Consider the following 27,992-nt stretch of genomic DNA (forward strand, 5'->3'; position numbering starts at 1 on the left):
AGAAATAGTTGCAGTGGTTTCACATGCAGTCCAGTAATGACTGAGCAGATGTGCCAGACTAACGTCGCATCTGTTCAGCTAACAAACTATGGTTAAAAAAAAAAAGAAACTTGATCAAAAGTGATCAAGGTGACGCCTCAGCTGTCGGGTTTTTTTAAACCAAATGTATGTCAACATGATTCAAACAAACATGCCGGTCCTTATCCAGACTTGATCGCATTCGAGCTTTGAAACTCCAAAGACATTTTGAAGTGTTTTATAGCAATACTTGTGACAAATGAAGTGACATCTCGTCATGATTTCTTTTTTCTGGAGTGAGAAGAGAATAACTAACAGGAAGATGAGCTCAATGGGGAACTAGCCCATCACTCAGCGGCGCCACTGCCTGACCGAGTCGTCATCAAGATCCTGCTGAGTCACATCTGGAAACCGACGCTGCTGGATTCACGGGATACTGATTTCTCCTGCAGCTGATGTTTATCTTTATGTTGCCTTTGATCCAAAGCTCACTGAGGGGAAAAAAACTGCAACTTCTCCCTTTTTTTTTTTTTTTTTTCTAAGAGCTCTCAGGAGAACTTCTGGCTCTACAGAGAGCATGGCAGCAAACCACCTGAATCAACTAGAAGAGTTCAGGAACATCCTTTGGACAGACCGAGATCAAATGTTGCCAGTGCTCCATGTTGGGCAAAAGTCGGTCACAGCATCACTGCAGAGCACGGAGGTGGAAGGGTGATGATTTGGGCTAGTTTGGCAGTCAAGCAGACAGAGACATCAGGGAAATACTGGCTTGTTTGAATCTTGTGTTCATGACTGTTGTTTATTATGTTTGTCCAGTACAAAGATACAAAAAAATATCAGGATATATTTCTTTTTTAAAACTTGTATATCGGATGGTTTGAAAACAGATAAGAAGACAATGTGGAGCGTTGGATGTGATTCTCAGCTTTGCAGAAGTGCTCACTGTAGATATCGAGTACATCAAAGTGCCTGCGAGGGTGAAGGAGCTCAGAGAAAAGATGGGGGGGGACGGCTGTGTTCAGTTAGGGGCTGTAGCGGGGGGGGTCTGGTGGTGCGACACGGCAGCAGACAGCCACTCCCACCGCCCCGACCTGCGCCCCGCCGTGGAGGCGGCATCCGTTGCCCCCGGGAACCGAGCCTCGGGCCGCAGAGCCCTGAGAGACGCCGCTGCAGTCCGTCAAGGTCCAGCCTGAAGGACAGGACAGCTCAACCTACGGGGAGTAAAACGGCGATATCCTAGGATGAGCACAGAAACACCCAGGGCTTGATTGATACGCGTGTCTCGCTTCCGTTAAACACCTGGTCTCTGTCGGACAACGCGGTCTCCAACAGACGGCACTGGAGAGACGGAGCGTGGCAGCAGACGGCGTGGGACGTGACGCCGGCCTTCACCAGGCAACTCCTCCCGGCTCCGTGATGAGGACGGGAGTCAGACGAGATCTCTGTGGCGGACCAAGTGGTGCAACCTGAGGAGAGACGAAGCATTAAAAGGATTCACCAACATGAGATAAAAACAGACAGGGGCCCATCAGCAATCATCATCAGGAAGAAACAAGTGATTTTAGTCCAAGATTATAACCATTTGGGGGGGGGGGGGGGATGCTTTTATGACATTTCAAAACCTGTTCTTTACACTTCTTACGGCTGGCATTTATACTGCCAAGGAGTTTTTCTTTGACTGATTGCCATGGTAACATTGACCTAGAAGCTGCAGTGTATAGAAAATTGAAAAGCTCAGACAGTTTTTATGTATTATATGCAGCACAAGAAAATCTAAAGTGCCTGTTTCACTGTGGCTTTTGTTGGCTGTTTCTCATCTTCACATCAGTAAAAGAAAAGAAAATTCAGCCTCTCTATATTTTGCTAAACTGCAAAGGCAAACTTCAGCCAGTTTCCTTGGGGTTTTATGTGATCAGCCGACACAAAGAAGCGCACGAATGTACAGAAGGAAAAGCTGGTTTTCAAAATGTTTCACAAATAGGAATCTGAAAAGTGTGGCATGTGCTTTTATTCAGGCCTTTGGATGGGTAGCATATGCGAGCAGCAAATTGCTTTGGCTCTTAGACCCTGTCCACAGAGAGAAAAGATGAGGTGTATCCACATGGGCATTTTGTCATCAGGCTGTGCGTCCACATGGATGCAACGTTTTGGGAAACTGTTCCTTGAAACCAGGTCCCAGAGTGAATACATTTCAAAACGCAGTTTTTTTGTTTTGTTTCTGTGTGTAAATGCAAGTCGTTTCTCTAACTAAATTATGTTTTTAGCTGCACCTCACAGTTACAATGTGTACCCAAAAAATGTTCTTGATCGCTTATGAAAATTGACTTTGGTACCTCCGTACGGACGGGTCCTCAGTGTGATTGAGGTCTGGCAACATGAGCATGCTTCGTTGTACACCATCACCTCATACTGGTCACATTTAGGGGTCACCCAGTCTTGAATCCCTGAACACTTTTCTGTTTTTTCATTCCACTCCACAACAATGCAGGTTTTTTTGTTTTGTTTTTTACTGCATCGCATGAAAGCATTTAAACTTCCGCAGAACGTGGCTGGGGATATCACGTTTCTGATCAAGCCTCAAGGAGCTTTGCGTCTTATCATGTAACGCTGATCAAAAAAGAAGTGTGTAGACAAACAGACTGACTGCTTCTAGAATCCTGCCAGCCTTTCGTGTTGATTACCTGTGAGGTGGTGCTGTGGGCCGGCGCACCGAGCCTCCTGCCCGGGCTCAGGACTGCCGTGGGCCTGGCACCGCAGACCACCGATCACACAGCAGCGGGCCACAGCAAACACACCGTTGCCAGCGGGTCCGTTGTAGGCAACGCACTCCATGCGCCCGTTGCTCTCCTGCGAACACGCAGATCCAGATTTCACCTGCTGTCGCTCGCTGGGACATTCTAAAACGCTTAACGTGAAAAAGCTTAACGTGGCTTAAGGTAGGAAAACAACGAGGAATCATCACCAAATTTCGCATGGCCATATCTTGTCATGAAGACTTAATCCTGTCAAAAAAAATAAATAAACCGAAATCCAACGATTATAGAAGATATCTCACATTAACGTTTTCTTCTAAATTGGCGCCTATGGCGAGAAAAAGGCTTAATGTGATTTAATGTACCTAATCAATGATCACCAAATTTCTCTTTCATATTGCTCCTAATAAGCACATAAAACTGTCAAAATGTCAAACCCAAAGTCCAATTATTATGGACGTTATCTAACATTAAGCGTTGCTGCCTCATTGAGGCCTATATTAAAAGAAAAAAGCCTAACGTGATTCAATGTACTTAAACAACGCTCAGTGATCACCAAATTTCTCTCATATATTGCTTATCATAACCACTTAAAACTGTCAAAAAATCTAACCCAAAGTCCAATTATTATGGACGTTAAATGACATTAAGTATTTCATAGGCATAGAGGCTGGCTATATGAAAGCAGAAACGCTTAATGTTAGATAACGTCCATAATAATTGGACTTTGGGTTTGACATTTTGACAGTTGTATGTGCTTATTAGGAGCAATATGAATGAGAAATTTGGTGATCATTGATCGTTGTTTTCCTACCTTAAGCCACGTTAAGCTATTTCACGTTAAGCTTTTTTACGTTAAGCGTTTTAGAATGTCCCTCGCTCGCTGGGTTTCTGCTGAGCGTGAACGAACTCACAGTGAGGGTTTCTCCCACGCGGGCGCCATCGGGAGCGTAGCTGTCACAGCCCATCATCTCCTCCCCGACGCGACAGCGGCTCACGGCCGTGTCTGCTCTCGACAGCCCTGACCTCTCCGACCACACGGAGCGGCACAGAAGTTCTCCATCTACACGGGACAAAACGAATACGTAAGCACCCCCCACCCCAGCGTGAGTTACACACGGCGGCCATAACCGCGCTAAAAGTTACTGGGTCACTGACTTGCTGTGGGGTTGTTGAAAGGAGGCATTGCTGCCACCAGGTTTGGAGTAGTGAGACTGTGCGTTTGAGACAGAGGCAGGAAGTTAATGGTGTTGCTAACAGAATAACGCAGCATCACCTGCAGGACCTGCACCGGCGACGCAATCTGATTGGAGGACAGGATCACGGCTGCTATTCCTGCACACGAACAGACCAAAGTATAAGCCGGCGCAGCTCGGGTTGCTTGTGTGTGTGTGCATCACAGCGGCTGCTCGCGACGGGTCGTACCGGCAGCGTGAGCCGCGGCCTGCGAGGTCCCGCTCTGCGAGGTGAAGCAGGTGCTGCAGTCACTGCTGGCACTGACGATGTCATCGCCGGGCGCAAAGAGATCGACGCAGCGGCCAAAGTTCGTGCCCCCGGCTCCTTGCGACATGAGTTGGTCCGCCGAGTTCACGGCGCCGACGGTGATGACCTGCACAGACAGCTGAGGGTTAGAGGTGACGGTCCAGCCTGAGAAGGTTCTTCAAATGTTCCCCTCCGACCTCGGGTTCTGAAGCGGGCGAATAGAGGCAGGCGTCTTCTCGGTAGTTCCCTGCGGCGGCGATGACAACAGCTCCGCTGGCCACCATCTCTCTGCAGGCGGCGTTCAGCGATCGGCTGAAGCCACCGACGAAGGGCAGCAAGACAATCGCCGCATCCACAGGGCGGGCCAGTAGGGATGCTTGGATGTACTCCAGCCCTGAGGAGGTAGGGAAAAGACCAGAGAAGATGAGTCCCACATGGCCTGTTTAAAGCGTTCATACTACATAAACTTTTTCAAATTTTGTTCATGGTACAAGGTCTGAAAACGATGTATATTATTAGGATTTTTACGTTCGTATTCAATTGTTTTACAGTTACAGCCACATCTCCTTTCAGGTAGGTCTGTACCACCTTTGCGCATCTAGAGACCAAACTTTTGCAGATTGTTTACAAAGTTCAGTCCTTGTAACAGGATTTTTTCCAAAATGTCCCTGTATTCAGCTCCATCCATCATCCAGTCAACTCTCCCCAGCTTCCAGGCCACTTGTTAAGATAAGCACCCCCACAGCATGATGCCGCCACCACCATGTTTTACCACGGGAACGTTAAGTTAAGGGTTATGTGCCGTGTTAAGCTTCCCCTTTGCACAGTGTTTTGCATAGAAGATGCATTTTGGTCTTATCTCCATAGAACACCTTCTGCCACATGTTCTTCCTCCAATGTTTTCTAACAAACCTGATTCCTTCACAGAGAAGCGGTATTTATGCTTAAAAAAAAAGGTCTGTTGTAATGTGACAAAGTGGGAAAAGGTTCAGATCGTTGTCTTTTTTAGACAAGAGCTTCTTTGAGTAACAATCGTGACTGCACAGTGAAACCATCCTACCTGCGAGAGCTCCAGACACGGTTCCTTTACCCTGACAGTTGAGCACACGGACCAGGTTAACGCCGGCCCCCCGGGCGACACCCGAATCCGATCCGGTCACAACCCCAGCCAAGTGGGTGCCGTGACCGTCACACTGACTGGCCTGCGAGAAGAAGACGAAGAGGCTGAGCGTGGCCGAGGCGGTGATCCCCGTGAAAGGCTTTGCTCCTGAGCTGCTGTTAACAAACCTGCCTATGAACTCTGACTCCATCCTCCTCAGGGACGTTATTAAAGTCTGTGATGAGAACGCGTCCTTCGACCTCCCTGTGGGAGCTCTGAACGCTGCCGTCCATTAGGTACACCTCCGCCATCTCTCCGTCATCTGTAGAGGACGACGTGTGCAAAAGGCAGGTTGAGTTATCTCAGAAGTGTGTGTTCAGAGACCGCCAGAGAGCTGGGCTGCTGTGAGGATAGACGAATGGTTTAACTCCGCAGTGGATGCAAAAACATCTGCGCTCCCTCTTAAATGTCAGGTTTTTGTGATTTTTTTTTTTTTTTTGTCAGCTCATTTCAGAATCGTTTTCATTCTTTACTGTGACCTATATCCTGTAAACGCAACAAAAAACTGTTGAAATCCCACAAGGACAAACAAAAACTTAGCTAAAACAATGTGGGTTGACATATTTACACACGTTCGTGTAACAGGGGATACGGTTATCTTTCCAATTAACCTTCACGTTGAACCTCATGTTTAAATAAGAATCAGTCCCAACCTACCATCATTTAAAGTACCTCTGAATAACCCTAAATAAACTTTAACAGGTGTTTGTTGGCATTTTTTCCAGTAAACAGCCATGGACTGCAAGGAGCACCCAAAGCCTCTGGTTGATCTCATTGTTGAAAGGTATCAGTCAGGACAAGGCTACAAAAGCATTAGAAAACCTATGGAGCACAGTAACGGCGATCATCGAGAGGAGAAAATATGGTGCAGCTGTGATATTACTAAAAACTGGACATCACTTTAAAATGTATAAAATTAGGAAGCGAAAACTGGTCAGAAAGGCTGTAAAGACACCGAAATAAACTTAAGCGCTGCAAGAATTTCTGGTGAGAACTGGCTGTGTAACATTATGCGTTAAGGTGGATACAGCAAGATGGAGGAAATCATGAACAGTTCCAAACACCAATTAGATGATGGAGTAAAACGTCTGCAGGCTTCTGCTGGGAAGCTTAAGATGAAGAAGACCTGCTGTACATCCTTCGGCATAATTCCAAACCTGCGACGAAGATTAAAGTTCCCGACTGGCCCGGTGAGAGCACAGATCTGAATTTGGTGAAAACCCTGGGGGAGTGATATGAAGCAGGAAGTGCACAGAATCTGACCATGTTGGTCTACCTTCAAAAACGTGGCTTTATATCAGGGGCGTCTATACTTTTTATTTTGTTAGAAGAATGAATGCAAAATGCTGCTGGGTGTTAGAATGGGATGTTGACGCATTTACGGTTTTGAAACTAAATGATCATCTCAAAAAGAGGTGCTCGAGCCTGACTAAAAGGGAGCGATGTCTTGTCTTGATGTCAGCTGTAAACAAAACTCATGAGACGCAGTCAGGAGGATTTTTAAAGCTGTTATTTAGCACTATCCACATTATCTGAGTTGTTTACTTGCTGAACAGAGGTCTGGCTGAAGTCTGAAATATCAGCTGTGTTTTGCTGGGAGCTGCAGTGTGTTGCAGGGGGAACAACGCACTGATCACAATCTCATAAACTCATATGAAACGCCTGCGCGGGGTCATCTGCAGTCCAGGTTGCCACGGTGATAAGAAATGCCAAGCGACGGCTGGGTAATTTAAAATGGATTAACTGAAAGGCGTTTCTGAAAGTCTGGTTATTACCTTTCTGAGGGTCCGTGACACCTGTAAAAAGTTTAGTATCAACACGCAGAACAACTGTTTCATTTAATAAGTGTTTATGGCATGCTCGATGTGAAGAATGGACCCAGAAAATTGTCTGTCTGGTTTATACTGGGAGGCAGCAGGGTGACGCAATGATACTTTGAGGCAACACGGCATAAAGTCTATTTACACAGTTAAAAACAGGCAGGAGCTTTCAGAATCCTGAAAGACTAAATGTGGTGGAGACAAATAGACTTACTTGGAGGCAGGTATGTTCCATTTACAGAGACGCCACCATGAGGCTGCAGTAGTCGCTGCAGGTTCCAGGGGGCGCTCTGAGCAAAGATGGACGAATCTTCCTCTATGTATTGGACATGAGGAAGCTTCACAGCCTGACAGGAGCACAACCAGAGGGTCAAAATAACAAATAAATCCACTTGAAATTGTTTATTTCTACAAGTTGTTTTCTTTTTTTCAAACAGCACATATGTCATGTAAAGAGCCAAACAAAAAGAGCTTTCTATCTTCTCTTGAAAGTTTCTCACACAACAGTCTGTTTAGTAATCAGAATTAAAAGGTACAATTATTTCATACAGTGAAGTAAATGTCCACCCATCCATTTTCTGGGGGGGGGGGGGGGGGGGGGGAGCGAATTATTTACATGTTATTTCTACTTAAGAGTGCATTCAGGAGGGAATTAATTAATAGGTTAAAAATTTAGGGACCTCCCGGCTAACCCTGGACCGCTGGAAACCCTATTACACGTTTTGTGGAGGTACTATACAATCAACATTTATTCTTTGCTTTTGTGCTGTTGTTTGCTAATGCTGTGCTGTTTATTATATGTACTCTAACAATGTTAGGCTTTTAACATGAGTTCAAGAGAGCTTGAGATTTTACATTGTGTTGGGGCTGCGACTGTCAGTCTGATCTGGCAACCCTGGAAACAGAGACAGAGGCAGCAGTGACTGCCTGGGGGGGACCTGTGTCTGTGAAGCACAAATAACTGACTTCTTCCGCTAGCTACCTAAAAGAAAAGACATGTCTCACATTTTATTTACTTCCACTTCTAAATGGAGTAAGACAGTTTAACATTTGAATGTTGCATTTTTTTCACCATCAGAGCCCCTGTCTAAAATGCAGGCGGCAGTATTGAGAGTGGCTTAGGGCAGCTGTGACTGAAGAAACGGAGAGAAACAACAGCAGGCAGAGAAAGAAAGAGCTAAAAACATAAGAAAGAAAAAAAATTGTCTAAACAAATTTGGATTTTGGCTGAATAACTTAATGAGATATTTGCCAGTTCTGATTCGGATATTAATAATAACCTCTGTTGACGTGCGTTTTTTCGAGTGGCGAATTCTAATAACTGATGTTACTATTCGTAAGATTGGTAAATACATTTTGCCATGCTAGTTCAATAACGTTGTTAGTTAACCAGTATGCTGTATACAGTACTGATAAGATTCCATATGTTTAGAAAATTGCATTTTGCTGTAACTTTGTCGGACCCCCCAAAATTGATCTTGAGAAATCTCTTCTCGTCCTCCCCAAAAATTAAAGGGAATTTTCACAAAATGACAAGGGGGAGATTTCAGGAATTTTAATCCTGAGTTCTGGTGAGTAAATAGCTTTGTGGTTTTATATTAGAGGATCATTTTACATAGAGGTCTATAGTTATTTACACTAAAGATAGAGCCTAGTGTTATTTACCAATGACATTTATTGTGAAACATATGCTATCAAGCCGCACACGTTAAACAGCAATGGTAACTTATAAGACAATGACTCTGGATGGATGTCAAACACGTTCTGCTGTGCACTTGGTGTTTCATGGAAGGTCCTGATAAAAACTGATCTACAACATTTTTTCTAAATAGTTGTAGTATAAATGTCTCAGTGTCTTTAGAGTTTCTAAAACCGCTGTAGGGTGGATGGACATTTTAGTTAAACACAGCAATAACCTTCACTTTTATGCAAACTGTTGCACAAAAAAATACTTTCATAATTTTTTTATTAAAGGAGATATACCTGATTGTGCATTTGAATGTCAGTGAGAAGAGTTTAGTTTGTAAGCCCCGCCCCCAGCTGTTTTACCCAAACCCTCGACATGTACGAGACTAAATACGCACCTCCAGCTCGTGCACAATCCTCTGAGGGAAACAAAGCTTCATCGAGGGACTTTTGTTCGTTTTGTTCAACATAAATGACTACATCTCAGGGAAATAATATTTCCTGATGTGAATGGTCAACACTTGCAAGCACGCCTTGCTGTTTTATACATTACCCTGTCATGCATGCGATGGAGGAGCTTCTGCTTAGCAACAGCTCTGCACCTGTTGTACCATTGGCCGAGAAAAGTCGGTCCAGGTTGTCCCCGGTTTGCTGCTTATTACTACTAAAGAAAACCTGAACTCGCAGAATCAATTAGTCACTTGTTATCAAATTAGGTCTTTTAACTCATATTACATTGCTTAAAAAGCATTTTTCTTAAAGAGACAAACATAAATTCAGGTATAGTTCCTTTAAATGAATAGTGAGAAATCAATGATAATAGTCATGTAAAAGGTACAGTACAAAAAAAAAACCCCGGCAGAAAACATATTACAGTGAACATGAGAATTGTGACTATGCTGCCAGCCACACCTTCTCTCCAGGTGTGATTCAGGTGCAGTAGAGATGGTTTTCTCAGAAAAACTACATACCACATCTGAAAGGAGTGTACATTGCCTTCAGTGAAAGATCCCACAGTTTGGTTCTAGCATGTACATTTTTTTTTTACGATCTGATGCAGTTTCCCCGTTTAACACAGGGACATAATAATCCAGCCGTTTTCCCCGCGGGTTTTATTGATGCGTAGTCATGTTTCCCTGGGGGAGAAACATGGCAACACGTTGCTACACAAATCTGTAGACATTCTTTCTCTTCATGTCAGACTTAACACCAGCCAGTCTGAAATAAAACTTTTAGATGCCTTTTTGTTGACTTTGCCTCTTGTACTGTTTTACTGAACCATCATTAGTTCCACTTTGTAGTCCAACTGTTTTTAATGTTTGCTTTTAGTTTCTATTTTTCCATGTTCTATTTTGTTTCTACATTTTATTCCTACTTGCTTTTATTCTGTTTGTTTTCCCCTGTATTTTAATCATGTAAAGCACTTTGCATTGTCTCTGTACTGAAATGTGCTATACAAAAATAAAATGTGCCTTGTAATGCAATTCCCAAAGGTCATTTTTAATTAACCTCTAATTAAAACTTCCACACAAAGTGTCTTGTACTATTAATATTGAAACAGTCAGAGAGACTGTTTTAATATTTTCAATCTTCTCTGATTTTTATTTTGTTTTAAGATCATAGCTGTGAGGGGCAGTATTTACCAGGTGAAGGGCGTTGTGGCTCATTTTGACCAGGAAGCCCTGCAGAACTCCAGAGTAGGTCTGCAGGATCTCCAGCAGGTAACCTCTCCTGGCTGCTTTGGCTCGCAGCCTCCTGATGGTCCTCTGGACCTGAGACTCGTGCGTCCCTTGGTGCAAGATGACCAGATACTGACCGGGCATGCGCCAAGCCGCCTGCAGGGCAGTACAGGAGACATACAGTAAACAGCAGCCTACAGGTGACCTGTCAGCATGCACACGGTTATGATACATGATAACCATGACAGGGAGATGCTTACATGCGTCTCCTGCACTTTTTTTTTTTTTGCATGGATGATTTGATCTAAATGAGATGTGAATGACTCCTGCTGGGATGTGCCAGCGTACAAGGAGCGTGCCTTTACCTTGTTGCACTTGAGCAACTCTGCAGCGGGCTCGCTTCCAGTTTCAGCCTCATGTCCGTCGTCGCGGATCGCTTCCAGGACCGTCTCGTCGTCCTCGGTGTAGTCCTGCGCGCAGACGGCCGAAGATGCGCACAAACACAGCGCCCAGCCAATCCAGCCAGAAATGGGACGCATTGCTCTTTTTCTTTCTTTCTTTCTTATTTTCTAAACCCCACGGATAAATATTCAATGAAAGCACTGATGATATTTCTTGTATTAATATTAGTATTTCAGCCTGACTTCTGCAGATGTTTTTGGTGTCCCTTGCTGCCGCGCGTCCTGTGTGCCACAGCCAGATAACAGCTTCCAACCATCTGCTCTGATTTAAAAAAAAAAAAAAAAAAAAGAGGGGGGAAAAAAATCGAAGAATTGATTCTTATAATTTAAGGCGGGGACTGGTGACGTTTCCGCGGCTCACGCCACCTTTTTTGTATCGAATGATTGTCCTCCGTTAAAAACACCTCTTTCTGCGGAGGAGTCATGTTTCATGCTCCCCTGTGATTATGACATGCCAATCAAAGCAAAACTTCCTCCCAGGGCTGGGTTGATGCCGCTTTAACACCGCTATGCAACGTGAACAGCATGTTGCTGCTGGTGATCGCTGAACTCAGGCCAAAAGTTTCCACGTTTTGTCACTGAATGTTTTTTAAGACGTTTTCAAATGATTTTTTTGAATGAGCGAGAAATTTGTAATTGCGTCTATTGTGACAAAGCAGTGCATAGATAAGAAGTGGAAGAGAGAGAATGCATGGCTTTAACTTATTTTTGATCAAAAGTATGACTTGCATTTGTTTTAACTCCTGCTCTACTCCGGTGCCCCTAAATAAAACTCACGGCATCATGAAGACCAAGGAGAGGATCGGGGTTAGTGTGGACGTCTCCCTGAGCAGTGTTCATCCAAAAGCTGAGAGAGTAGGGCACAGCTATAAAATGATCTAAAGTAACTCTGGAGGAGCCACAGAGAACCACGGCTCAGGTGGAAGAACATGCTGATAGGAAAACTACTCATCAAGCCCTTATGGAAGAATGACAAGAAGGAAGCCATGATAGATAGATAGATAGATAGATAGATAGATAGATAGATAGATAGATAGATAGATAGATAGATAGATAGATAGATAGATAGATAGATAGATAGATAGATAGATAGATAGATAGATAGATAGATAGATAAACTTTATTCCGGACTTTATTACGGCCCAATTGAAGTCTAAAGAATCTGCAGCAAGATGCGAACATTAATGTTCCTCCAGAGTGACTGAGCTTGAGCTATTTTGCAACCTCAGTTTCTACATGTGCGAAGCTGCTAGAGACACATCCCTGCAGAACCTCCCCTCCCACTCCATGTCTTCACCTTATCCCAAACAGCAGATTTCAGGTCACACTGTGCATAAAACCCTGAGTAATTAGTTATTAAGGGATGTTAATGAAATGTTTTGACACTAGGGTTGGAGATCCTATTGCATCGGGGTGATGGTTTTGTGAGAAAAATGTAATCTTTAATTTTCTAAAGCTGAAAGTTTTATTTTCCAGAGCCAAAGGCCACCACTTTGGCAGAGCCTGCCTTGGCACTTAAAGAGGTTCTCCTCACCGCTGGGCTCACATGGTTGACACATCTCTTCCATGTCATACTGTGCAGTGCCAGACCAGGGCGTCTTTTAAGGGGGTCAAAGAGCCAACAATTTGCGGATCAAACATCTCAGCCTCTCTCGGGAAGCTTACTCCCGGGTGGGGGAAAGGATGTTTCGACTGATCGTCAGACTTCAGATTCAGGAGCAGCAGCGTGGTTTCTGTCCTGGCTGTGGATCAGTGGACCTGATCTTTACCCTTGGTTACCTGCTGCACATGTAAAATGTGTGATTTTCAGGTCAGGAGTGATTTGCTGTTTGGGCGTCCTGGTATCTTATGAGAAACTGTAGGACGGATTGTAGGATGACGGACAGACAGTTTGGGGCCTATTCCGCAGTAATGAAGGAGTCACTCCTGGTGTCACATCCCAGAGTGAGATGCTACTGGGAAGATGGAAGCAGACTCTCCAACAGAAGCTGCTTTACAACACCGCTTCAGTTACTCCTGGGCCCCTCCAGCTGCAAGTTTTCGATGTGATCTTTAGCTGCTGGCAGCTGTTTTTGAATACATGCTCAATCAACTTCCTGCAAGATCCTATTGCAGACCGTTCGATTTTGCTGAGGATCTAAATCTAAATCTTTTTTTGTTGAACGCATGTCTTTCTCTTTTCTAGCTGTTCAAATTTAATAATTTGCTTACCATTTTCATCATCATATTGGATTTTACCAAGTGAAGGATATCCCAATTCATGCTGCCCTGTAATCCTTGAAGGGAGAACCCACTACAGCACCTAATCCATGCTTCACCCTGCATGAACTGCCAGACTGCAGGATTTTTATTTTTTTAAATCTGTTAAATTAATCAAACAATCTAATTAAATTTGTCATCATAAGGAAAAAAATACATTAATGTTATGATCTGGACAAACAGGAGTCATACATGTTTTTTTTACTATCATTTAATATACATCTGGTACAAGGCAAGTTCTCCCAGAGAAAGAAAACCAAGATGTTGTTCGACTTTTTTTTTTTTTGCCACCGGGGAATTGTAAAGACCTACTTTATTTGAAACGTCAAAAAGACACACGTTCAAGCTGCATCACTGTCCCTCAAAACCAGTCCATCAATCAGTTGTTGCAGATGAATAACGCTGTGACGTGCCTGGCCTAGGCCGGGGGCCTGTCTCTCCAGATAAAAGCCCACCCGCACACCCCAGGATGAGGGAGGTGTAGAAAGTTTATTTAAAAAAATAATAATCAGATGTTCATCAGGTGGAACGTCAAAAAAGAAATCCTTCCTTTTCACTGTAAACAGCGCCACCTTCTGGGACTACCAAGCAAAACATGTTCATCTTTATTAACATTTCCCTGCAGCACCGGTCCACTCATGAACATTTGGCTTCTTTCAATAACGGCACAGAAGTTGCACCATGTGATGTTGCAGCTTTATGGGGTATCTCCACAGTCCTGAGTGCAGCACCCCCCCCCTCCTCTGAGCTGTGGGACCCTGTTTAGTTGACCCGGACCGGTGGGACTCTCTCCTTCAGACCAGGTGCAGTGTGGGACAGCTGTGACGCTCACTCTTTGGCACCTCAGGGAGAAATGGCCCACTGCTGGACTTTTGGCAGCCGGAACCCGACCCAGGCTCAGCGTCCCTGAAATCCAAGTGAAAAGTTGTGGTGAGGTGGTGGTGGGGGGGGTAGGAACAGAAGGACAGAAATAGAAGTCCAGTTTCATCACAGTGTCCCCATTTTCTTATTTTTTATATATTTTTTTTTAGCTCTGGGGAGCTTTGCTGAGCAGGCATGTCCTTATCAGGCTGCCGAACGCCCTCGTAATTACAGACACCCAGGCAGGAGATGTGTGAGAGTCTCGTTTTTGACTCAAGTGCTTTAATCGAGAGATTGTTAACAGTCTTCTGCTCTCGGGTTACCGGCTAATTCAATCCTCCTTGGTCACAAACGCCGTGGCGTTATCTCTGCTCTTCCTCTCATTCCACTCAGCTTTCTAGCATAAATTTTGAAGAAGATAAAACGAGTGTCTGCGGCCCATAGAGATGATCTGCTCAGAAATGCACATCTTTGCACATTTAGCTACTTCCACCCACGCCCATGCAGAAGGTCTTCGTCAAGACCTCAGATGGAGCTGCCGCCATCTTCTTTACCCCTCAGACAGATGTTGCTGATCAGTCGTTGCTGTTCAGTCGTTGCTGTTCAGTCGTGCAGTGCCTTTGACCCTGACACATGTGACTGCATGCTAAATAATGCTCTTTGAAGGAATGATCTTTTTTTTTTTGCCAGTTTAGAACTGTGTAGACTTTGACCAGACATTGTGGCATGATTTAGTTTTTTGTTTGGACTGATTATGTTCCACTTCTCAGCCATACTGGCGGATTGACCGGCGCCTGATGACATTACGATGGGGGGGGGGGGGTCAGCAGAGTCCGGACAGACCGAGAAGCACACAGAACCCACCATACTTTTGTTTTTTTTTACGTACGTCTAATTTTATTTCTTTAAAAGCAGGATTTTTGATCCAGAGGGAGAAACCATCCAACAACTTGGGCGGGACAGAGCAGCCACTTCCTCCCGACCACAGAACAACCTTCAGGCTGGTTCAACCAGCCGTTGTGCTGAGATTCCCCGGTCAGCAGAGCCGGGAATGACGGCGCTCATTACAAGACGACACGACACCACCCGGGCCAAAGTAAGGTGTGGGATTTTTCTGATAAGGTTGTGTTTTGGGTTGACAAGCCGATTGACCCGGAAGGTTTTCCGCCCCTGGACCCTTCTTTCATCTATCCTCTAAACGTGTCCTTGAATTAAGACATGTCAATGAACTCCAAATGATGAGCAAGCCTAAAACTTTAGATGGGAGCATCAAACCTAATACTCAGCATTCATTTTGTGCTCCCCCTTTCAAATAAATGTTTATACAAAAACCAAAGAAATGTATATTGGTTAGATAAATTCTGAGTGTAATAGTAGATCAAAGCATTAAACCGTGAAGCTACTGTTGGAAAAACACGTTTATGGGTTGAGATAAGCAGTGGTCCTAACCTCCGCCGCCATAAACACAGTGGGGGTTCCAGACCAAATTTAGCAGGGGGGCCAAGGTGGGGCCAGTGTTTTTTCACAGGGGCACAGAACAAAAGATTGAGGGGGGGGGGAACTTAACAGGTCAACACTTCATCGTTTAATATATTAAGCCAAAGAGCCAATTGTGGCTCTGGAACTGCAGGTTGCAGACCCCTGATCTTTTCTCAATACAGTGGGAGCTTAACGTGAAATAGCTTAATTTTTAATTATTGTTATTTTTTTAAATATTTATTTTTCAATTATTTTGTCATTTTATTATTGGGTAAAAACATAAACGAAAAAAAATACAATTGATCCAAATGACCAGTCAGTCACAGTATGTTTGTCAGCATTTATCATCCTAAAAAAATTAATATCATGTTTTTAGTACAGGGGCCATAACAGGGACCAGGGCCAGTTCTACAGGGGCACAGGCCCCTGTGGGCCCCTGTTTAGAACCGCCCCTGCGTTTATCAAGCGTTTATGATAAACGCTTGACGGATCAGCTTGGGGATGGCCTTTGTGCCAGAGAGGCCACGCTTGGCGACAAATGCTGGTTTAGGAATGGGATGCCATCCCACAGCAGTGTGTGGAGGAGGAGGTGGCAGCCTGTGCATGTTTATTCTACGCCTCACTGAGGTCCACTTATCCATGCAGGGCCGCGGGGCAGGTGGTGGGGGGGGCTGGTGTCCATCTCCAGCGGTCACTGGGCCAGAAGCGGGGGGTCCACCCTGAACAGGTCGCCAGGGCAACACAGAGACAGACCGGACAAACAACCATTCTCGCACACACTCACACCTAAGGACAATTTAGAGAAGCCAATTAACCTAACAGTCTTGATTTTGGTCTCTGGAAGGAAGCTGGAGTCCTACTGAGGCCCCTGTTTGCTAAATTAATACATTATTAAGTTATTCATAAGAAATGTTTAGTTGTCTCTTTTTATTTGTAATTTTTTTCTCTTTACCTAATTAACCCCTAAATAAACTAGAGGTACTGCTAATAGGCCATTCTTAATTTTACTACTTAGTCATTATTCAATTACTACTTAAGGTGTTAAAATTGTAATTCTTAAAATAATTATAGTTTCATATTTACTTACGTAAATATGAAACTATAATTATTTTACACCTCCTTAATTCCTCTTTAAATATTTCATTATTTGGCTCCCAGCTTAAGGACAAATGTTTTTCTTCTTCAGATTTATATTTAATAGGCCTGAGGCTGAATTTTTTTTTTTTTTATTTCTCCAGACTGATGCTTACATATTATCAAGCAGCCTAACAGACTGCTACGGCAGACCCACCCTCTCCTCCCGCAGACACACCGCTGCTGCCGCCGTGCTCAGACTAGATGGCTGAGCAAGGCGGACGGTGCCGCTGGGAATCAGTGAGACCTAAATAACCGGCCCCATGCTGTGTGAGTGTGCGTCTGTGTGTCAGACGGTACCTGTCGTCTCTGGCTTCCCGCGCAGAACACACTAAATCCTCCAGGCTTTCCTTCTGAATCACAGGCGTCACAATGACCTAATAAACACACAACGTCTTTTACAAAGCCTCTTTCTTGCAGCAGATCCTACATGTGAAGAAAAAAAAAAAAAAAAAAAAAAACAGAGCGTACCTTAGGGTAGCACTGGCAGAGGCTCCACGCTGTCCCGGCACAGACCATGGCGACGCCAAGGACGCACATAGTGACATAGACGTGCGGCCGCTCCTGGATCATGATGAAGAGGCCCAGGGCCACCACAGAGAGGCCGGCCACGATCAGCCCGTATCGATAAGGTTTGCCCTCCACCATCGCAGCAAGTCTCCGCCGCCCTCGTGTGAACTTGAAGTGCAGAGGGGGGGGGAAGATGTGGCGCGGCCTTTTGTGTGACGGAGCTTGAAGGTGAGGGTGGAGAAAGGGCAGTCATGGTTCCACTCGGCTGCCTATTACAGCCTGCAGACAGCCTGCTCAGGTCAGGTGGAAAATTGCAGGTGTGCGTCTGTACCTGAAAGGTCACCTTGCTTCAGTCTCCTGGGCGGGGGGGAAAAAAAGGAAAATAAATCTCACCGCTCAGCTTCTGAGCACGGCTCCATTGGCTGTCAGTCTTAGTTTTTGGAGATGCCCTCCCTTCCCTCCTCTCCAGGGATTTCCTCTCCACTAACAAACAAGCCAGTGTTTATCACGGCCAACACCGGCCCGAGAAAGCTGCTCGGCTATTTGTTAGCTCGGGTTTATGGCAATGTCACAAGAAAGCTAACAACAGGCGGCCGGGCCGACAGCGGCTACACAGCTGAGCGATCTGTAACCATGTGCTGTTAGCATTCTGCTGTCACCGCTTTGCAGCGCAGGAGTCCCATGAAATCCAGCGGGTTAGCAGGATAGCCCAATTTGGTGTCTGAAACAAGGCCAGCATCTCTTTGTTGACTCGTGTCCAGCAACCTCTATGTGAAAACGGAACGCTCTGACAGGACACAGCAAAGCCACTGCTTTTGCTATTTCATCGCCCTCCCGATGTGTGTTTGGCGGGCACCTAGTACGTTTGGCACCGGATTTGTGCAAGAACGTGGTCTGAGGGGGGGGGGGGTTTCACTCTCGTTTGACACGTCCCCGCTCCTGTTCCTGCACCTACTGCCTGTAGTCTGCAGGCATACGGGGCCGGAGGGGTTCAGTGTCCTCAGCTACTGACAACGCTGTATCGCCTGGCCTTTTCAGTCAGCATTAAACTTCGTATAAATGCTAAACTGTATGACCGGCAAACGCCTAAACTACTCACCCCCATAGCCAGCGGCGGTTCTAGACCAAGTTTACCAGTGGGGCCAAGATGGGGCCAGTGTTTTTTCACAGGGGCACAGAACAAAAAAGTGAAACAATAAAATGGCAATATTTAACTTTGTAATAATATTAAGTGAGCCACTTGTAGTTTTGGAAGTGCAGGTTTCAGAACCCTGATCTAGCAGTTGAAAACTTTGCCCCCCAGCTCAATATGGCTAAATCTAAACGTGAAACATCTTAATTTCTAAATCCTTCTTAGAGTAAAACTTTATAGGTAAAAAATAAAATTGGTCAAAGTGACCAATCACTTATGGTTTCTTTGCCATTGCAAATAGTTATGAGAAGTTTATGTAATTTTATGTCTTTAGTACAGGGGCCATAACAGGGGCCAGTATCATTTCTACAGGGGCATGGGCCCCTGTTGGCCCCTGTCTAGAACCGCCCCTGCCCATAGCAGATTTAGATTAAGAATTATTTCTAGTCAGCCGAGACGTTTGAGTCTGATAAGAAACGTAAACGCCGACCTTCAGAAGATAACACAAGATAAAAGCAGAATTAGTTCTATGAACAATATTTATCTGTTCATAATAATACGAACAATAATGTAAAGGGCATTTAAAAAAAGATTTATGCCCCTTTTAATATAATTATGGAAAAATCTTTACAGCGACCAGAGCCTTCTTATAAATGCTGAGCAGATTTTTTTTTCGCTGGTATTTGGACTATTAATCTTTGGTGATGAGCTTCATGTCTTTGACATTCCCATCACCGTCATCTTTAGCTCCCTCCACAGATTCTCTGTCAGACTCAAGCAAGCGGTCTGTCATGGGCTGCTCGATTCTTTTAATCTACATCTTATTCCCAGTCAGCAGAAAAATGAAGGTAAAATTAATTAGCTGAACCATGATCGGTCGGAGGTATGATATGAATCATTTTGGGCTGAACTGCTGATTGAACAGCAGCTTTGCCCTGTTATTATTATTTGTAGTTTGGAGCTGGTTGTGTTAAACATGCAGGGTCCCAGAAAAGAGCAAAACATACCGATAAGTGGTGAAAACATGCCCCTTCTATTATGTTTGTTCACTTGTTGGATTTTATAGTTTTTATTTTTTATTTTTTTTATTTCTTCACTAATCTTTAGCATTATGTCATTTTTTTTGTCACTGATTCGATTAACAAACAGAAATGATAATTCAATGTCCTATTAAAGTGCCGGTGATAGAAATCCTCCATTCAAATCATTTGAAAATATAGGCATCTCATTTATCCCTCTTTAAAGGGATGCAATAACTCCCTGTTGTTAAAGCTGTTAAAGAGAATTTGCTCCTTTAGGTTCGTTTTGATCAAACTGACCAAGTGTAATACAGGAGCATACATCACCATAGGCTTCTTCAAATCTCTCCAAGTGAACACATACCTGTACAGCTACCCTGAGGGACGTTCCCTTCAACTTTACAGCATCACTTAAAGACATCTAGATATTTGAAAAAAAACACATTGAATATGTGTCATGCTAAAAACACAGAAAGTATTATAAAAAAAGCTTTATTTTTTTTACATAAAAAATGTTGAGCCATATCAAATACAAAGCATATTTCCATCCTGTTCTCAGTGCACGACCACCTATTGGCCCATTATGTGCGGGATGCATTCATTCCTGCGTTCTTGTCTTTGAGACAAACTGATTCAGCCTGAAAGAGGTTGTTTAAAACAACATTTTTAATACAAGTAGGTTATTTGTGGAAATGTATGAAAATAACCAAATTTAGCATTTTTTATTGAATACTATATTGGCTGGGAGGTTGAACAGTCTCCTCACAGGATCGGATCCCACGTGGTCAGGACCTGAGAATGGAGGAGGTGCTGGCCTGTTTTCTGAGGTTCTTGCAACCCACTCTCTGCTGGGACATGGTGGCTCTAAAAAAATGCTGACATCCTTTTAAAAATGGGCCAGGTCTATGTTTCCAGCCCAACGTTAGTTTGATTGTTGCACTTTCCTTCATGCTTCGCCTTTCTACATATTCTTTTTTGCTTGTATTGTCTGGGATGTACGTGGCGTTATATGTGGAAAGAGTCTGCAGAGTATCAAGGCCACGTTTTCTTACCTCTCAAAGCCCTGGCATTTTATCAGGGGTGTTGTCAGATTGAAGCAGGTAAGGGTAAAGAAAAAAAAAAGAAATATGTGACTGATTGCATCGATTAAATGACGTTTAGCCAAGACTTAAACGTGAAAACCCGAGACTGTATATGATCTCTAGTGAACCAAAAGCAGTAAATGTGTTTTAGCGGTATGCATGCTGCGGGTATAGGAAATTGAACTGCAGTACTTCTTGTATTTAAACAGTAGCTTAAAAATATGAAAAGATAACATATATCTAAAGTCACCATTACCAAATAGCCTTCAGGTCAACCCTTTCCTCTTTTTTCTTATGGTCTAATCCTCACACAGGAAGCCTGAGCAAAATTGAATCCTGATTGGTCAGTTTCAAGGCACGGAGAAGGTTTGCAGCTGGGAGTTGGTCCATAGCACTGAAGTAGAACCGTAGGCACTGAACGGAGTTTAGGATGTCCAACAGGATTTATAATTCCTGGCTGTTGTCTTGATTCGTGCATTCAGTGTGTTCAAAATGTTGCTGCACATCGTGCTCGTGGTTTAGCTGTTGACTCTGCTCCTGGTTTATCTGCTCGCCGTGCTCCTGGTTTATCTGCTCGCCGTGCTCCTGGTTTATCTGCTCGCCGTGCTCCTGGTTTATCTGCTCGCCGTGCTCCTGGTTTATCTGCTCGCCGTGCTCCTGGCTCTTCATCACGGTGTCATACGACGGAGGCGGCTCCATGGTCCATGAAGGCGGGGTGGACGGCAGGGAGGGTTCGGGCTCCGGCAACGTGCTGACGGCGTCGGTCGAAATCTCCCGACGGATTCTGTCCAGCCTCCTGGTGAAAAGACGCGAGAGAGACGCCATGAGAACTGCAGTTATAAGCTGAACCGCAAACCTCCAGAATGTTTCAAGTGCACTTTACAGCAGCTGTGCCTAATGTGCGGCCTGTGGGCCATTTGTGGCACCCAAAAGCACTTTCTGCTGCCTGGGGCTGTGTTTTCAAGAATTACACCAATTTGGTTTGCCTCTTGATGTAGATTGACTAATTTTGTTTTAGGGTAGGATTTTTTTTTTTATAAAAAATGTGAGGCAAAACACAGTATTTGTCTTTTATTCAAATATATATATTTTTTAGCTTTCTTTTAAAAATCGTTTTATTGCAAACAGGACCGTCAACAACCAGCCGCTTTAACTCAAAAGTGGTTGGGCACAACCTTTCAATAAGCATGCCGTTTAAAAAAAAACTAACCAAAAAGAGTCCTGCATGTCTCATTGTTGTTGCTGGAAATAAACCAGAAATAGAAAACAATTGACTCAAAAATGAGGCAAATTATCTGCCATTCTTTTAATAAGGCAAATGTCTGAACCCCTTTTTAGGTTTAACACCTACATTGATTTTATAAGTTCCTATGTAAAAATCTGAGTATGTTTTTTTTCTTCTTTAAAATATTGTCTTTGGTTTGTTGAGCAGGTAATAATAAGAAAAGATAGAACTTAAAAAATATATTTTTTGTGGCTCAGTTGTACTTTCAACATAACGTTGTTGGCACGGATGTAAAAAAGGTGGGGGCCACTGCTCTAAATCATTAAAGATAATTAACATAGCCTGCTCTTCCACACAAGTCACATATGCTTAAGCTGTCAACTAAAGACAAGTAAAGTCAAATATAAGCAAAGCTAAACACATCATGTCACCTTTCCCCCATTCTCTGCAACCCTAACTTTATATTTTCCATTTTCAAGCACCAGGACGGATCCCAGCATTTATGAAACTTATTTGTATAGTTCTGATGTAATATTCTAATCTTAAATGTGGTGTTTTCTTTAGCTGTAAGTGGAAAAATACTCATAATTCACAGAAATTAAGGCTGGAAAACATCTTTCTGTGTGTAATTAATCTATATAATGAGTTTCACTAATAGTGAATGGATTTACTGAAATAAATGAGATTTTCAAAAACATCCTAATTTGCTGAATTGACTTTAGAAGCACAAAAACCAGACTTTTATCATAAGTGTGCTTACACAGATGCACACATTCATTAAGACATTACATTAAATGAAATGAATCTTTAATTGCACACACTCCTGAGATCATCAAAATGCCATGTGTATTAAGCTGCTGTGGTAAACTGCGTGTGCATACGTGTCAACATGATGCTCTTGGAGATGAGTGATCTTTTTCTACTAGTTATGACTTGTGAAGTGTTAAAGGGAGCCCGTCTTAGACTGGGCGTCATCTAAGGCTGTGGAAATCTGTGGAAGGCTTTCTTAACATCTGATCCGTTTCAGACCAGATCCTCCAGCAAGATTCATAATTCGGCTCTGAATTTCGTAGAGGGGAACCCCCAGATATTCAGAACCTATGCCAGGCGAAAACAGCCAGGAGAGACAATCTTTCAGTCTGATCGAACAGATGTTTTTCAGAGCTCAGCTTAGGAAGGGACATTCAGACCGCGGGTCAAGACTTAGCCCGGTTCATGGAGAAGTGCCCCAACAGGACCCAGGCACAGAGTGAGGAATCTAGTTAATTAAGGCTGTTTTGTTGCATCAGGACCCATCGGACCTCAAAGGTCTTCCTCTCTTTAAAGTCCCCTTTCCTGCACTCTTTAAAACTTTCCGTGAGACATCATTCAGTTACTTAAAACTTCAAATGATGTTAAAAATCTCGAGTTTACCTTTCAGAGACAAAGAGATGCGCATAAACTGATATTTATGGAAAACAGATTTAAATAGTTAGACTTCATGTTTGCCTGTTTAAATGTCATGTTTGTTAAATTGATTTATCATTGAAATGTTTTACTGTGGTTAATTATTGATTTTATCAGTGACTGGGTCCAACGTAACCATTCGATTTCCAATTGAAGTGTTAATATTGTGATTCTGAGAATAAATACATTTTCATGATCTGCTCCGTACATGAAGTATGCCATTCAGATTCCCCGACAAAGAGACTTTACTCCTTCAGATTACGTTTTAGTATACTATTACGGGCTGATATGAGACTAAAATATTTTATTTTATGGGACAGATATTATTTTCAATACATTAATTTAATTTAGTTGCTTATCAGTTACTACAGTTAACGATCCGCTGTTTATGACGCCCCATCACTTCCCCTCGCTACGACATGGGATCACTTCAGCGGGTTTCTGTGAACGTATAAAACCAAACAGTAATGTATATGCTGCATGGAAACGAAGAGAATAATGCAGATTGCTCTATGTTACACTAAAATACCAAATAAAGCAGTCAAATTACCTAACAAGGAGTAATATCATTGGAAATTTTGGCTCAACAGCGGTGTCGTGTTGTCAGATGCATGAAGGTATTCACAGAAAGATTGTTTACCATTTGTAATACTGTGTAAATGTGTATATCTGGTAAAGCCCACTAATAACATTACAAGGTTTCCAGTTTTGTTGAATTTAGCCAGGATGCTACAGTGTTGCTAACATGGGATGTCAGCTGGGTGCCTGAAGCGGGGATGTTTTACCTCAGCACCAGTGGACGCTGCCAACAGACTGCCGAAGACGGGAACAGTATGTTCTTTATTCTGGATGACTTTTGTTATTTATAAGGCAGATAATGAGCAATCTTGTTTGAATAAATAAAGTTCCCGTTTTCGTCAAATTAACCTGAAGCAGGGGTTTAATTGATATATACATCTGTGTCTGTTTCAGATTTATTGATTGTGTCATCCACTTACATTTTTGTCTCCCAGCTAAAAAAAAAAAGTCTCCACGAACTACGACTGCATGACCTTAAAAGGTGGGGCCATAATCGGCCAATCTCTTGTGTGCTAGTCTTCACGAAATGCCTTTGCGGTCTTTGTCATGCTGTGCGCTTTAATCTGGGATCTCTCTCAGCAATCTTGCTGGTTTCCCTGAAACAAGTGAAGGAAATATTGAAATGCAGCCCGGTTGGTTTGTCCGCAGAGTCCATTGTTCGCTCCGCCAGGGGTTTCCTGTCTGCTAGTGGACTGCCAGTTGGAGCAGATGTCACAGCCGCTGCCACCCAATTGGCTTTGGTTTTAAAAAAAAAACTATTCAGTGGACATCTAAAAAGCAAATATAAAATGGTACTACCCGCCACTCCGAAGGATAAATTATATTCATTTTGGTAATGCTTACATTCTGATTGTGCTTCTATCTATATATGTTTCTGCAGAGTCTTAAAGATTTCTTCTAAATCTCCGAGCTTCTGTTTTGTTTCAGTCACCTGTTTCAGATCATCCCACTAAGTTTTACATCAGACAAAGACAACCCAATAAATATAACTTGCGTATTTTTTTTATGTTGGTTTTATTTGTTAAGAGGAAAAATAAACTTATTTAAAAGTTATTGACCCTTAACATAAGATCTGCCTTTGATAGCATCTTTGCTATCAAAAGATTGGCACTTTTAACCCAATCTTATCTGGAAAATTGTTTTAAGTCAGACGTTTTGAGGGGATTTCAACCATGAAAGTGAATTTCAGTCACAATCATGATTGTGAATCTGAGATCACGCCACACCGTCCTAATAGCATTCAAACCTGGACTTTTACAAAGCCGCTCCAAATCCTGGATTTTGTTTGGAGTTGTTGAGCCATCCAGAGATGGATTTGCTGGCGTGCTTTGGGTCATTTTTCTTGCTGCGTCACCCAAATTAGTTTGAACTGATGGCCAGACTTTGAGGATTTTCTGCTAGAGAACAGAATTTGTGGTTCCATCACTGACAGCAGGTTATTCCTGTCAGGTCTTGAAGCAGCAGAGAAGCCCCAGACCCTCATACTAACACCACCATGTTTGACTCAGGGTAACATTTCTGAAAAGCTGAACTTAAAGCGAAATTTCAGTCTTGTTAGTTCCCAGAATATTTTTCCCAAATCATAAAGTATTTTGATTAAGTGTTTTTTTTGTTCAGCATTGGTTTCTGCCCTGAACTCTCTAATGGATTTCTGCCCAGCCTCTTTCGTACTGCTCAATCATAAACTATGACCTTAGCCCTGACGCGTGAATCCTATAGATCAGGGGTGTCTTAACTTTTCAGTACATGGGCCAGAAGTGTCAAGTCAAAGGAACTCGAGAACCAAAAAAATTAACAGAATTTTTTAAACCAAAAAACTGTTGTTGATTTTTTTTTACCTGCCCCACAAAATATGATCATTTTAAATAAATAAATTTGTCTGATTTTTATTAAGAAAGTAATGTGTAAATTATTATAGATCCAAAATTTAAAAAGGGGTTTGCTCATGTGTTGCATTAAAAGATGGTCATCCCGTTTGCAAATTATTTTTGAATAATTTGACTCTTTAACAATAATAAACTTTACTCTTTTTGGTCTAGCAACAAAACAACAGTATTTGGGTCAGTTGTTCTTTGAAAGCACTTGCTGTAATTAGCCAATTTTAATAACTGAATTAAAGGAAATTTGAATGCACCAAAGTCTGCGTTTGAGTAATCAAATGTCATTGAATAGATGTTACTATGAAATTAAAGAGAATGTCAAAAGTGTGTTTATCAAAAGATGAATACTTTGTGTTGTACTTTACATTTTCAATTGTAGGATTTTAACTTTTCTGTTAGCCCTAATTAAAAATTAGGTGGACCAAATCTTTCTTGAGATGCAGCTGGGGGGGGGGGGGGGGGCAAAATCAGTAGAGGGGCCACAAATGGCCACGCTTTGGACATGCCTGCTTTAGATGTTGTTCTGGGTTCTGATTCTTCCATGCACTCTGGTAGCCTAGCCTCGCCTGGGAAGAATCACCACTGTATATGTTTCTTTATTTCTGAAGTTAACAGATAAAGGCTCTTACAGTGGTCTGCTGAACTCCTATATACCATAGAAACTGCTTTGTGTCCATTTCCAGACTGATGGATTAAATTTTCTACTGCTTTTTGAGATCCTTTAGTGTAGTCGACTTCATGCAGGTTAACTGATTTTTTGACTCTACAGGTGGTTAATCCCAGTTAACTAGTGATTTAACCAGGGGGATGACCACTTTTTCACACAGAGCCAGGTTAGTTTGGAGAGCTTCTTTCACCTTAACTCATGAAATACACATGTTATAACTGCATTTATATTTACTTGAGTTATCTTTGTCTGATATCAAAATGTTAAAGTTTGGGGGGAAAAAATGGAAAAGAAGTTATCACGGCTGCTGTGCTATTAATTTTCCACAGCAATGTAGTGTGTCTTTTGGCTGACTGGCCGCTGAATGCCTGCTAATACTGTAATTTAAGACGGTGAACATGCTCCACATAACTGCTGATGATAAGCAAGCTAAGCATGCTGGGGAGCTGAGTTTGGGATGGACGGAAGGTGAGGACAGTGAAGTCTTAATAAAACCCCTGACCCAGGCCTATTCTATTCTATTCACATTTTAAATATCTGTCCCTGAGCCTAATTGTCAAGTTTTAAAGTAAGAACAACACAATGAGTGGGGTTTTTTTTATGGAGAAGGGCCCCAAACAATGTTATTCTTTCTCAGGTATCCTTCTGTTTTCTCCCCGAACCCCAAGTTGGGAGCCCCCACTTCACTCCACCCAAAACAAGGTGTGAGATACTCATTCCTCTCCAATCTGCTGACACGGAGATTTAAAGCACGTTTACCTTTGTATGGCCAGGGCCTGCTGTGGGCTGAAGCGTGTGCCTGTAGGGGGGTGCAGGAGAAAGTGGCCAGGCACTCCCACCTGGAAATTCTTCTTCGCCATGCAAACTCCTGCCACCACCAGGCTCAGACCCCCCATGCCCAGAAATATCCCAAGAACCATCAGTGGGACTTTCGTAGGGCTGGAGCTGTAGCTGAAGGCCATGATTGCTCCGGAGATCATCAGCAGGAGGCCCAGACAGAGCAGCGTGCCATGATGGACCGACATCTCAGGAGCTCCTGCCCTCCAGGGCTTTTTTTCTGCCTGTTCCCGCAGGGGGGGGGGGGGGGGGGGGGGGGATAGAGGAGACAGATGAAAATGTGTGTGTGTGTGTGTGAGAGAGAGAGAGAGAGAGAGAGAGAGAGAGAGAGAGAGAGAGAGAGCATGTGTGCAACATGTAAATAAGAAGTGCCAGAGAGTGCGCGTCTGTGCGCGCAGCCATAGGCATCGATCCTCTCCATACCTGCAGGGAAACCGCGCTGAGAGAGCTTGAACATTACTCCTCTCCAAGTTATCAACTTGGATTCTCTCGTCAGGCGTGATCCCGATCCCTGGAAAAAGGAAAAAAAATAAAAATAAAAAAAAGAACCGCGGAGAGCCGATCTATCCAGGCCAGTCCGAATTTCCTGCGAGTCCGCCGCGCCTCTATCATAACCCAGCAGCCCCTCCGTGGCTCTGTCGCCTCTTTCGCCGCTGAACACTCATATCCGCCTTTTAGTGTCACCCCAGAGATTACAACGCCCACGATCTGGTAGATCGGAGTGGATGTTGTTTGTTGCCGGGGGTAGATTTCATCTGGCCACAGCAGCAGCAGCAGGAGCAGGAGCAGCAGAAGCAGGAGGAGCAGGAGGAGCAGCTGCGGTG

General features: G+C 43.4%; 3 protein-coding genes across 5 annotated transcripts; all 3 read right to left on the bottom strand.

Annotated features, from left to right (window-relative positions):
- Window positions 1-540: 540 nt before the first annotated feature.
- pcsk9 (proprotein convertase subtilisin/kexin type 9) lies at window positions 541-11,485 on the bottom strand. The gene is made up of 12 exons (XM_012866354.3): window positions 10,963-11,485; window positions 10,562-10,753; window positions 7,447-7,579; window positions 5,541-5,674; window positions 5,314-5,455; window positions 4,451-4,647; window positions 4,197-4,380; window positions 3,930-4,106; window positions 3,686-3,834; window positions 2,700-2,865; window positions 1,318-1,484; window positions 541-1,229 (listed from the first exon to the last, which is right to left on the bottom strand). Exons 1-12 carry the CDS (start codon window positions 11,134-11,136, stop codon window positions 1,041-1,043), a joined length of 2,004 nt encoding a protein of 667 aa, XP_012721808.2. The 5' UTR covers window positions 11,137-11,485; the 3' UTR covers window positions 541-1,040.
- A 2,288-nt stretch (window positions 11,486-13,773) lies between these two features.
- bsnd (barttin CLCNK type accessory subunit beta) lies at window positions 13,774-18,145 on the bottom strand. The gene is made up of 3 exons (XM_036140752.1): window positions 17,263-18,145; window positions 17,092-17,168; window positions 13,774-14,223 (listed from the first exon to the last, which is right to left on the bottom strand). The coding sequence occupies exons 1-3, from the start codon at window positions 17,437-17,439 to the stop codon at window positions 14,112-14,114; spliced, it is 366 nt and encodes a 121-aa protein (XP_035996645.1). The 5' UTR covers window positions 17,440-18,145; the 3' UTR covers window positions 13,774-14,111.
- A 1,789-nt stretch (window positions 18,146-19,934) lies between these two features.
- si:dkeyp-51f12.3 (uncharacterized protein LOC107988041 homolog) lies at window positions 19,935-27,979 on the bottom strand. Of its 3 annotated transcripts, none has more exons than XM_036141457.1 (4): window positions 27,592-27,979; window positions 27,091-27,392; window positions 21,177-21,330; window positions 19,935-21,128 (listed from the first exon to the last, which is right to left on the bottom strand). In XM_036141457.1, the coding sequence occupies exons 2-4, from the start codon at window positions 27,354-27,356 to the stop codon at window positions 20,979-20,981; spliced, it is 570 nt and encodes a 189-aa protein (XP_035997350.1). In that variant the 5' UTR covers window positions 27,357-27,392; window positions 27,592-27,979; the 3' UTR covers window positions 19,935-20,978. The 3 variants fall into 3 exon arrangements, with proteins under 3 accessions (XP_035997350.1, XP_035997351.1, XP_035997349.1); XM_036141458.1 differs by having other exon boundaries at window positions 19,935-21,104; window positions 27,592-27,978; XM_036141456.1 differs by having other exon boundaries at window positions 19,935-21,330; window positions 27,592-27,977.
- Between the last annotated feature and the right edge of the window lie 13 nt (window positions 27,980-27,992).

The sequence above is a fragment of the Fundulus heteroclitus genome, chromosome 9 (genome assembly GCF_011125445.2).
Source record: "Fundulus heteroclitus isolate FHET01 chromosome 9, MU-UCD_Fhet_4.1, whole genome shotgun sequence".
NCBI classification, from domain to species: Eukaryota; Metazoa; Chordata; class Actinopteri; order Cyprinodontiformes; family Fundulidae; genus Fundulus; species Fundulus heteroclitus.

What these genes read in the sequence shown, in the direction of transcription:
- bsnd (XM_036140752.1), bottom strand. Translation starts at nt 17,439, where the DNA reads ATGGTGGAGGGCAAACCTTATCGATACGGGCTGATCGTGGCCGGCCTC. An exon ending in TCTGCCAGTGCTACCCTAAG is followed by an intron (nt 17,169 to 17,262) that starts GTACGCTCTGTT and finishes TGTGTTTATTAG; the next exon opens with GTCATTGTGACGCCTGTGAT. An exon ending in CGGGAAGCCAGAGACGACAG is followed by an intron (nt 14,224 to 17,091) that starts GTACCGTCTGAC and finishes CTTGGATTTCAG; the next exon opens with GGACGCTGAGCCTGGGTCGG.
- pcsk9 (XM_012866354.3), bottom strand. Translation starts at nt 11,136, where the DNA reads ATGCGTCCCATTTCTGGCTGGATTGGCTGGGCGCTGTGTTTGTGCGCA. An exon ending in GCCACAACGCCCTTCACCTG is followed by an intron (nt 7,580 to 10,561) that starts GTAAATACTGCC and finishes TGCTCCTGTCAG; the next exon opens with GCTGTGAAGCTTCCTCATGT. An exon ending in CGTTGTCCGACAGAGACCAG is followed by an intron (nt 1,230 to 1,317) that starts GTGTTTAACGGA and finishes TACTCCCCGTAG; the next exon opens with GTTGAGCTGTCCTGTCCTTC.
- si:dkeyp-51f12.3 (XM_036141456.1), bottom strand. Translation starts at nt 27,356, where the DNA reads ATGTCGGTCCATCATGGCACGCTGCTCTGTCTGGGCCTCCTGCTGATG. An exon ending in CAGGCCCTGGCCATACAAAG is followed by an intron (nt 21,331 to 27,090) that starts GTAAACGTGCTT and finishes TCTTTTCACCAG; the next exon opens with GAGGCTGGACAGAATCCGTC.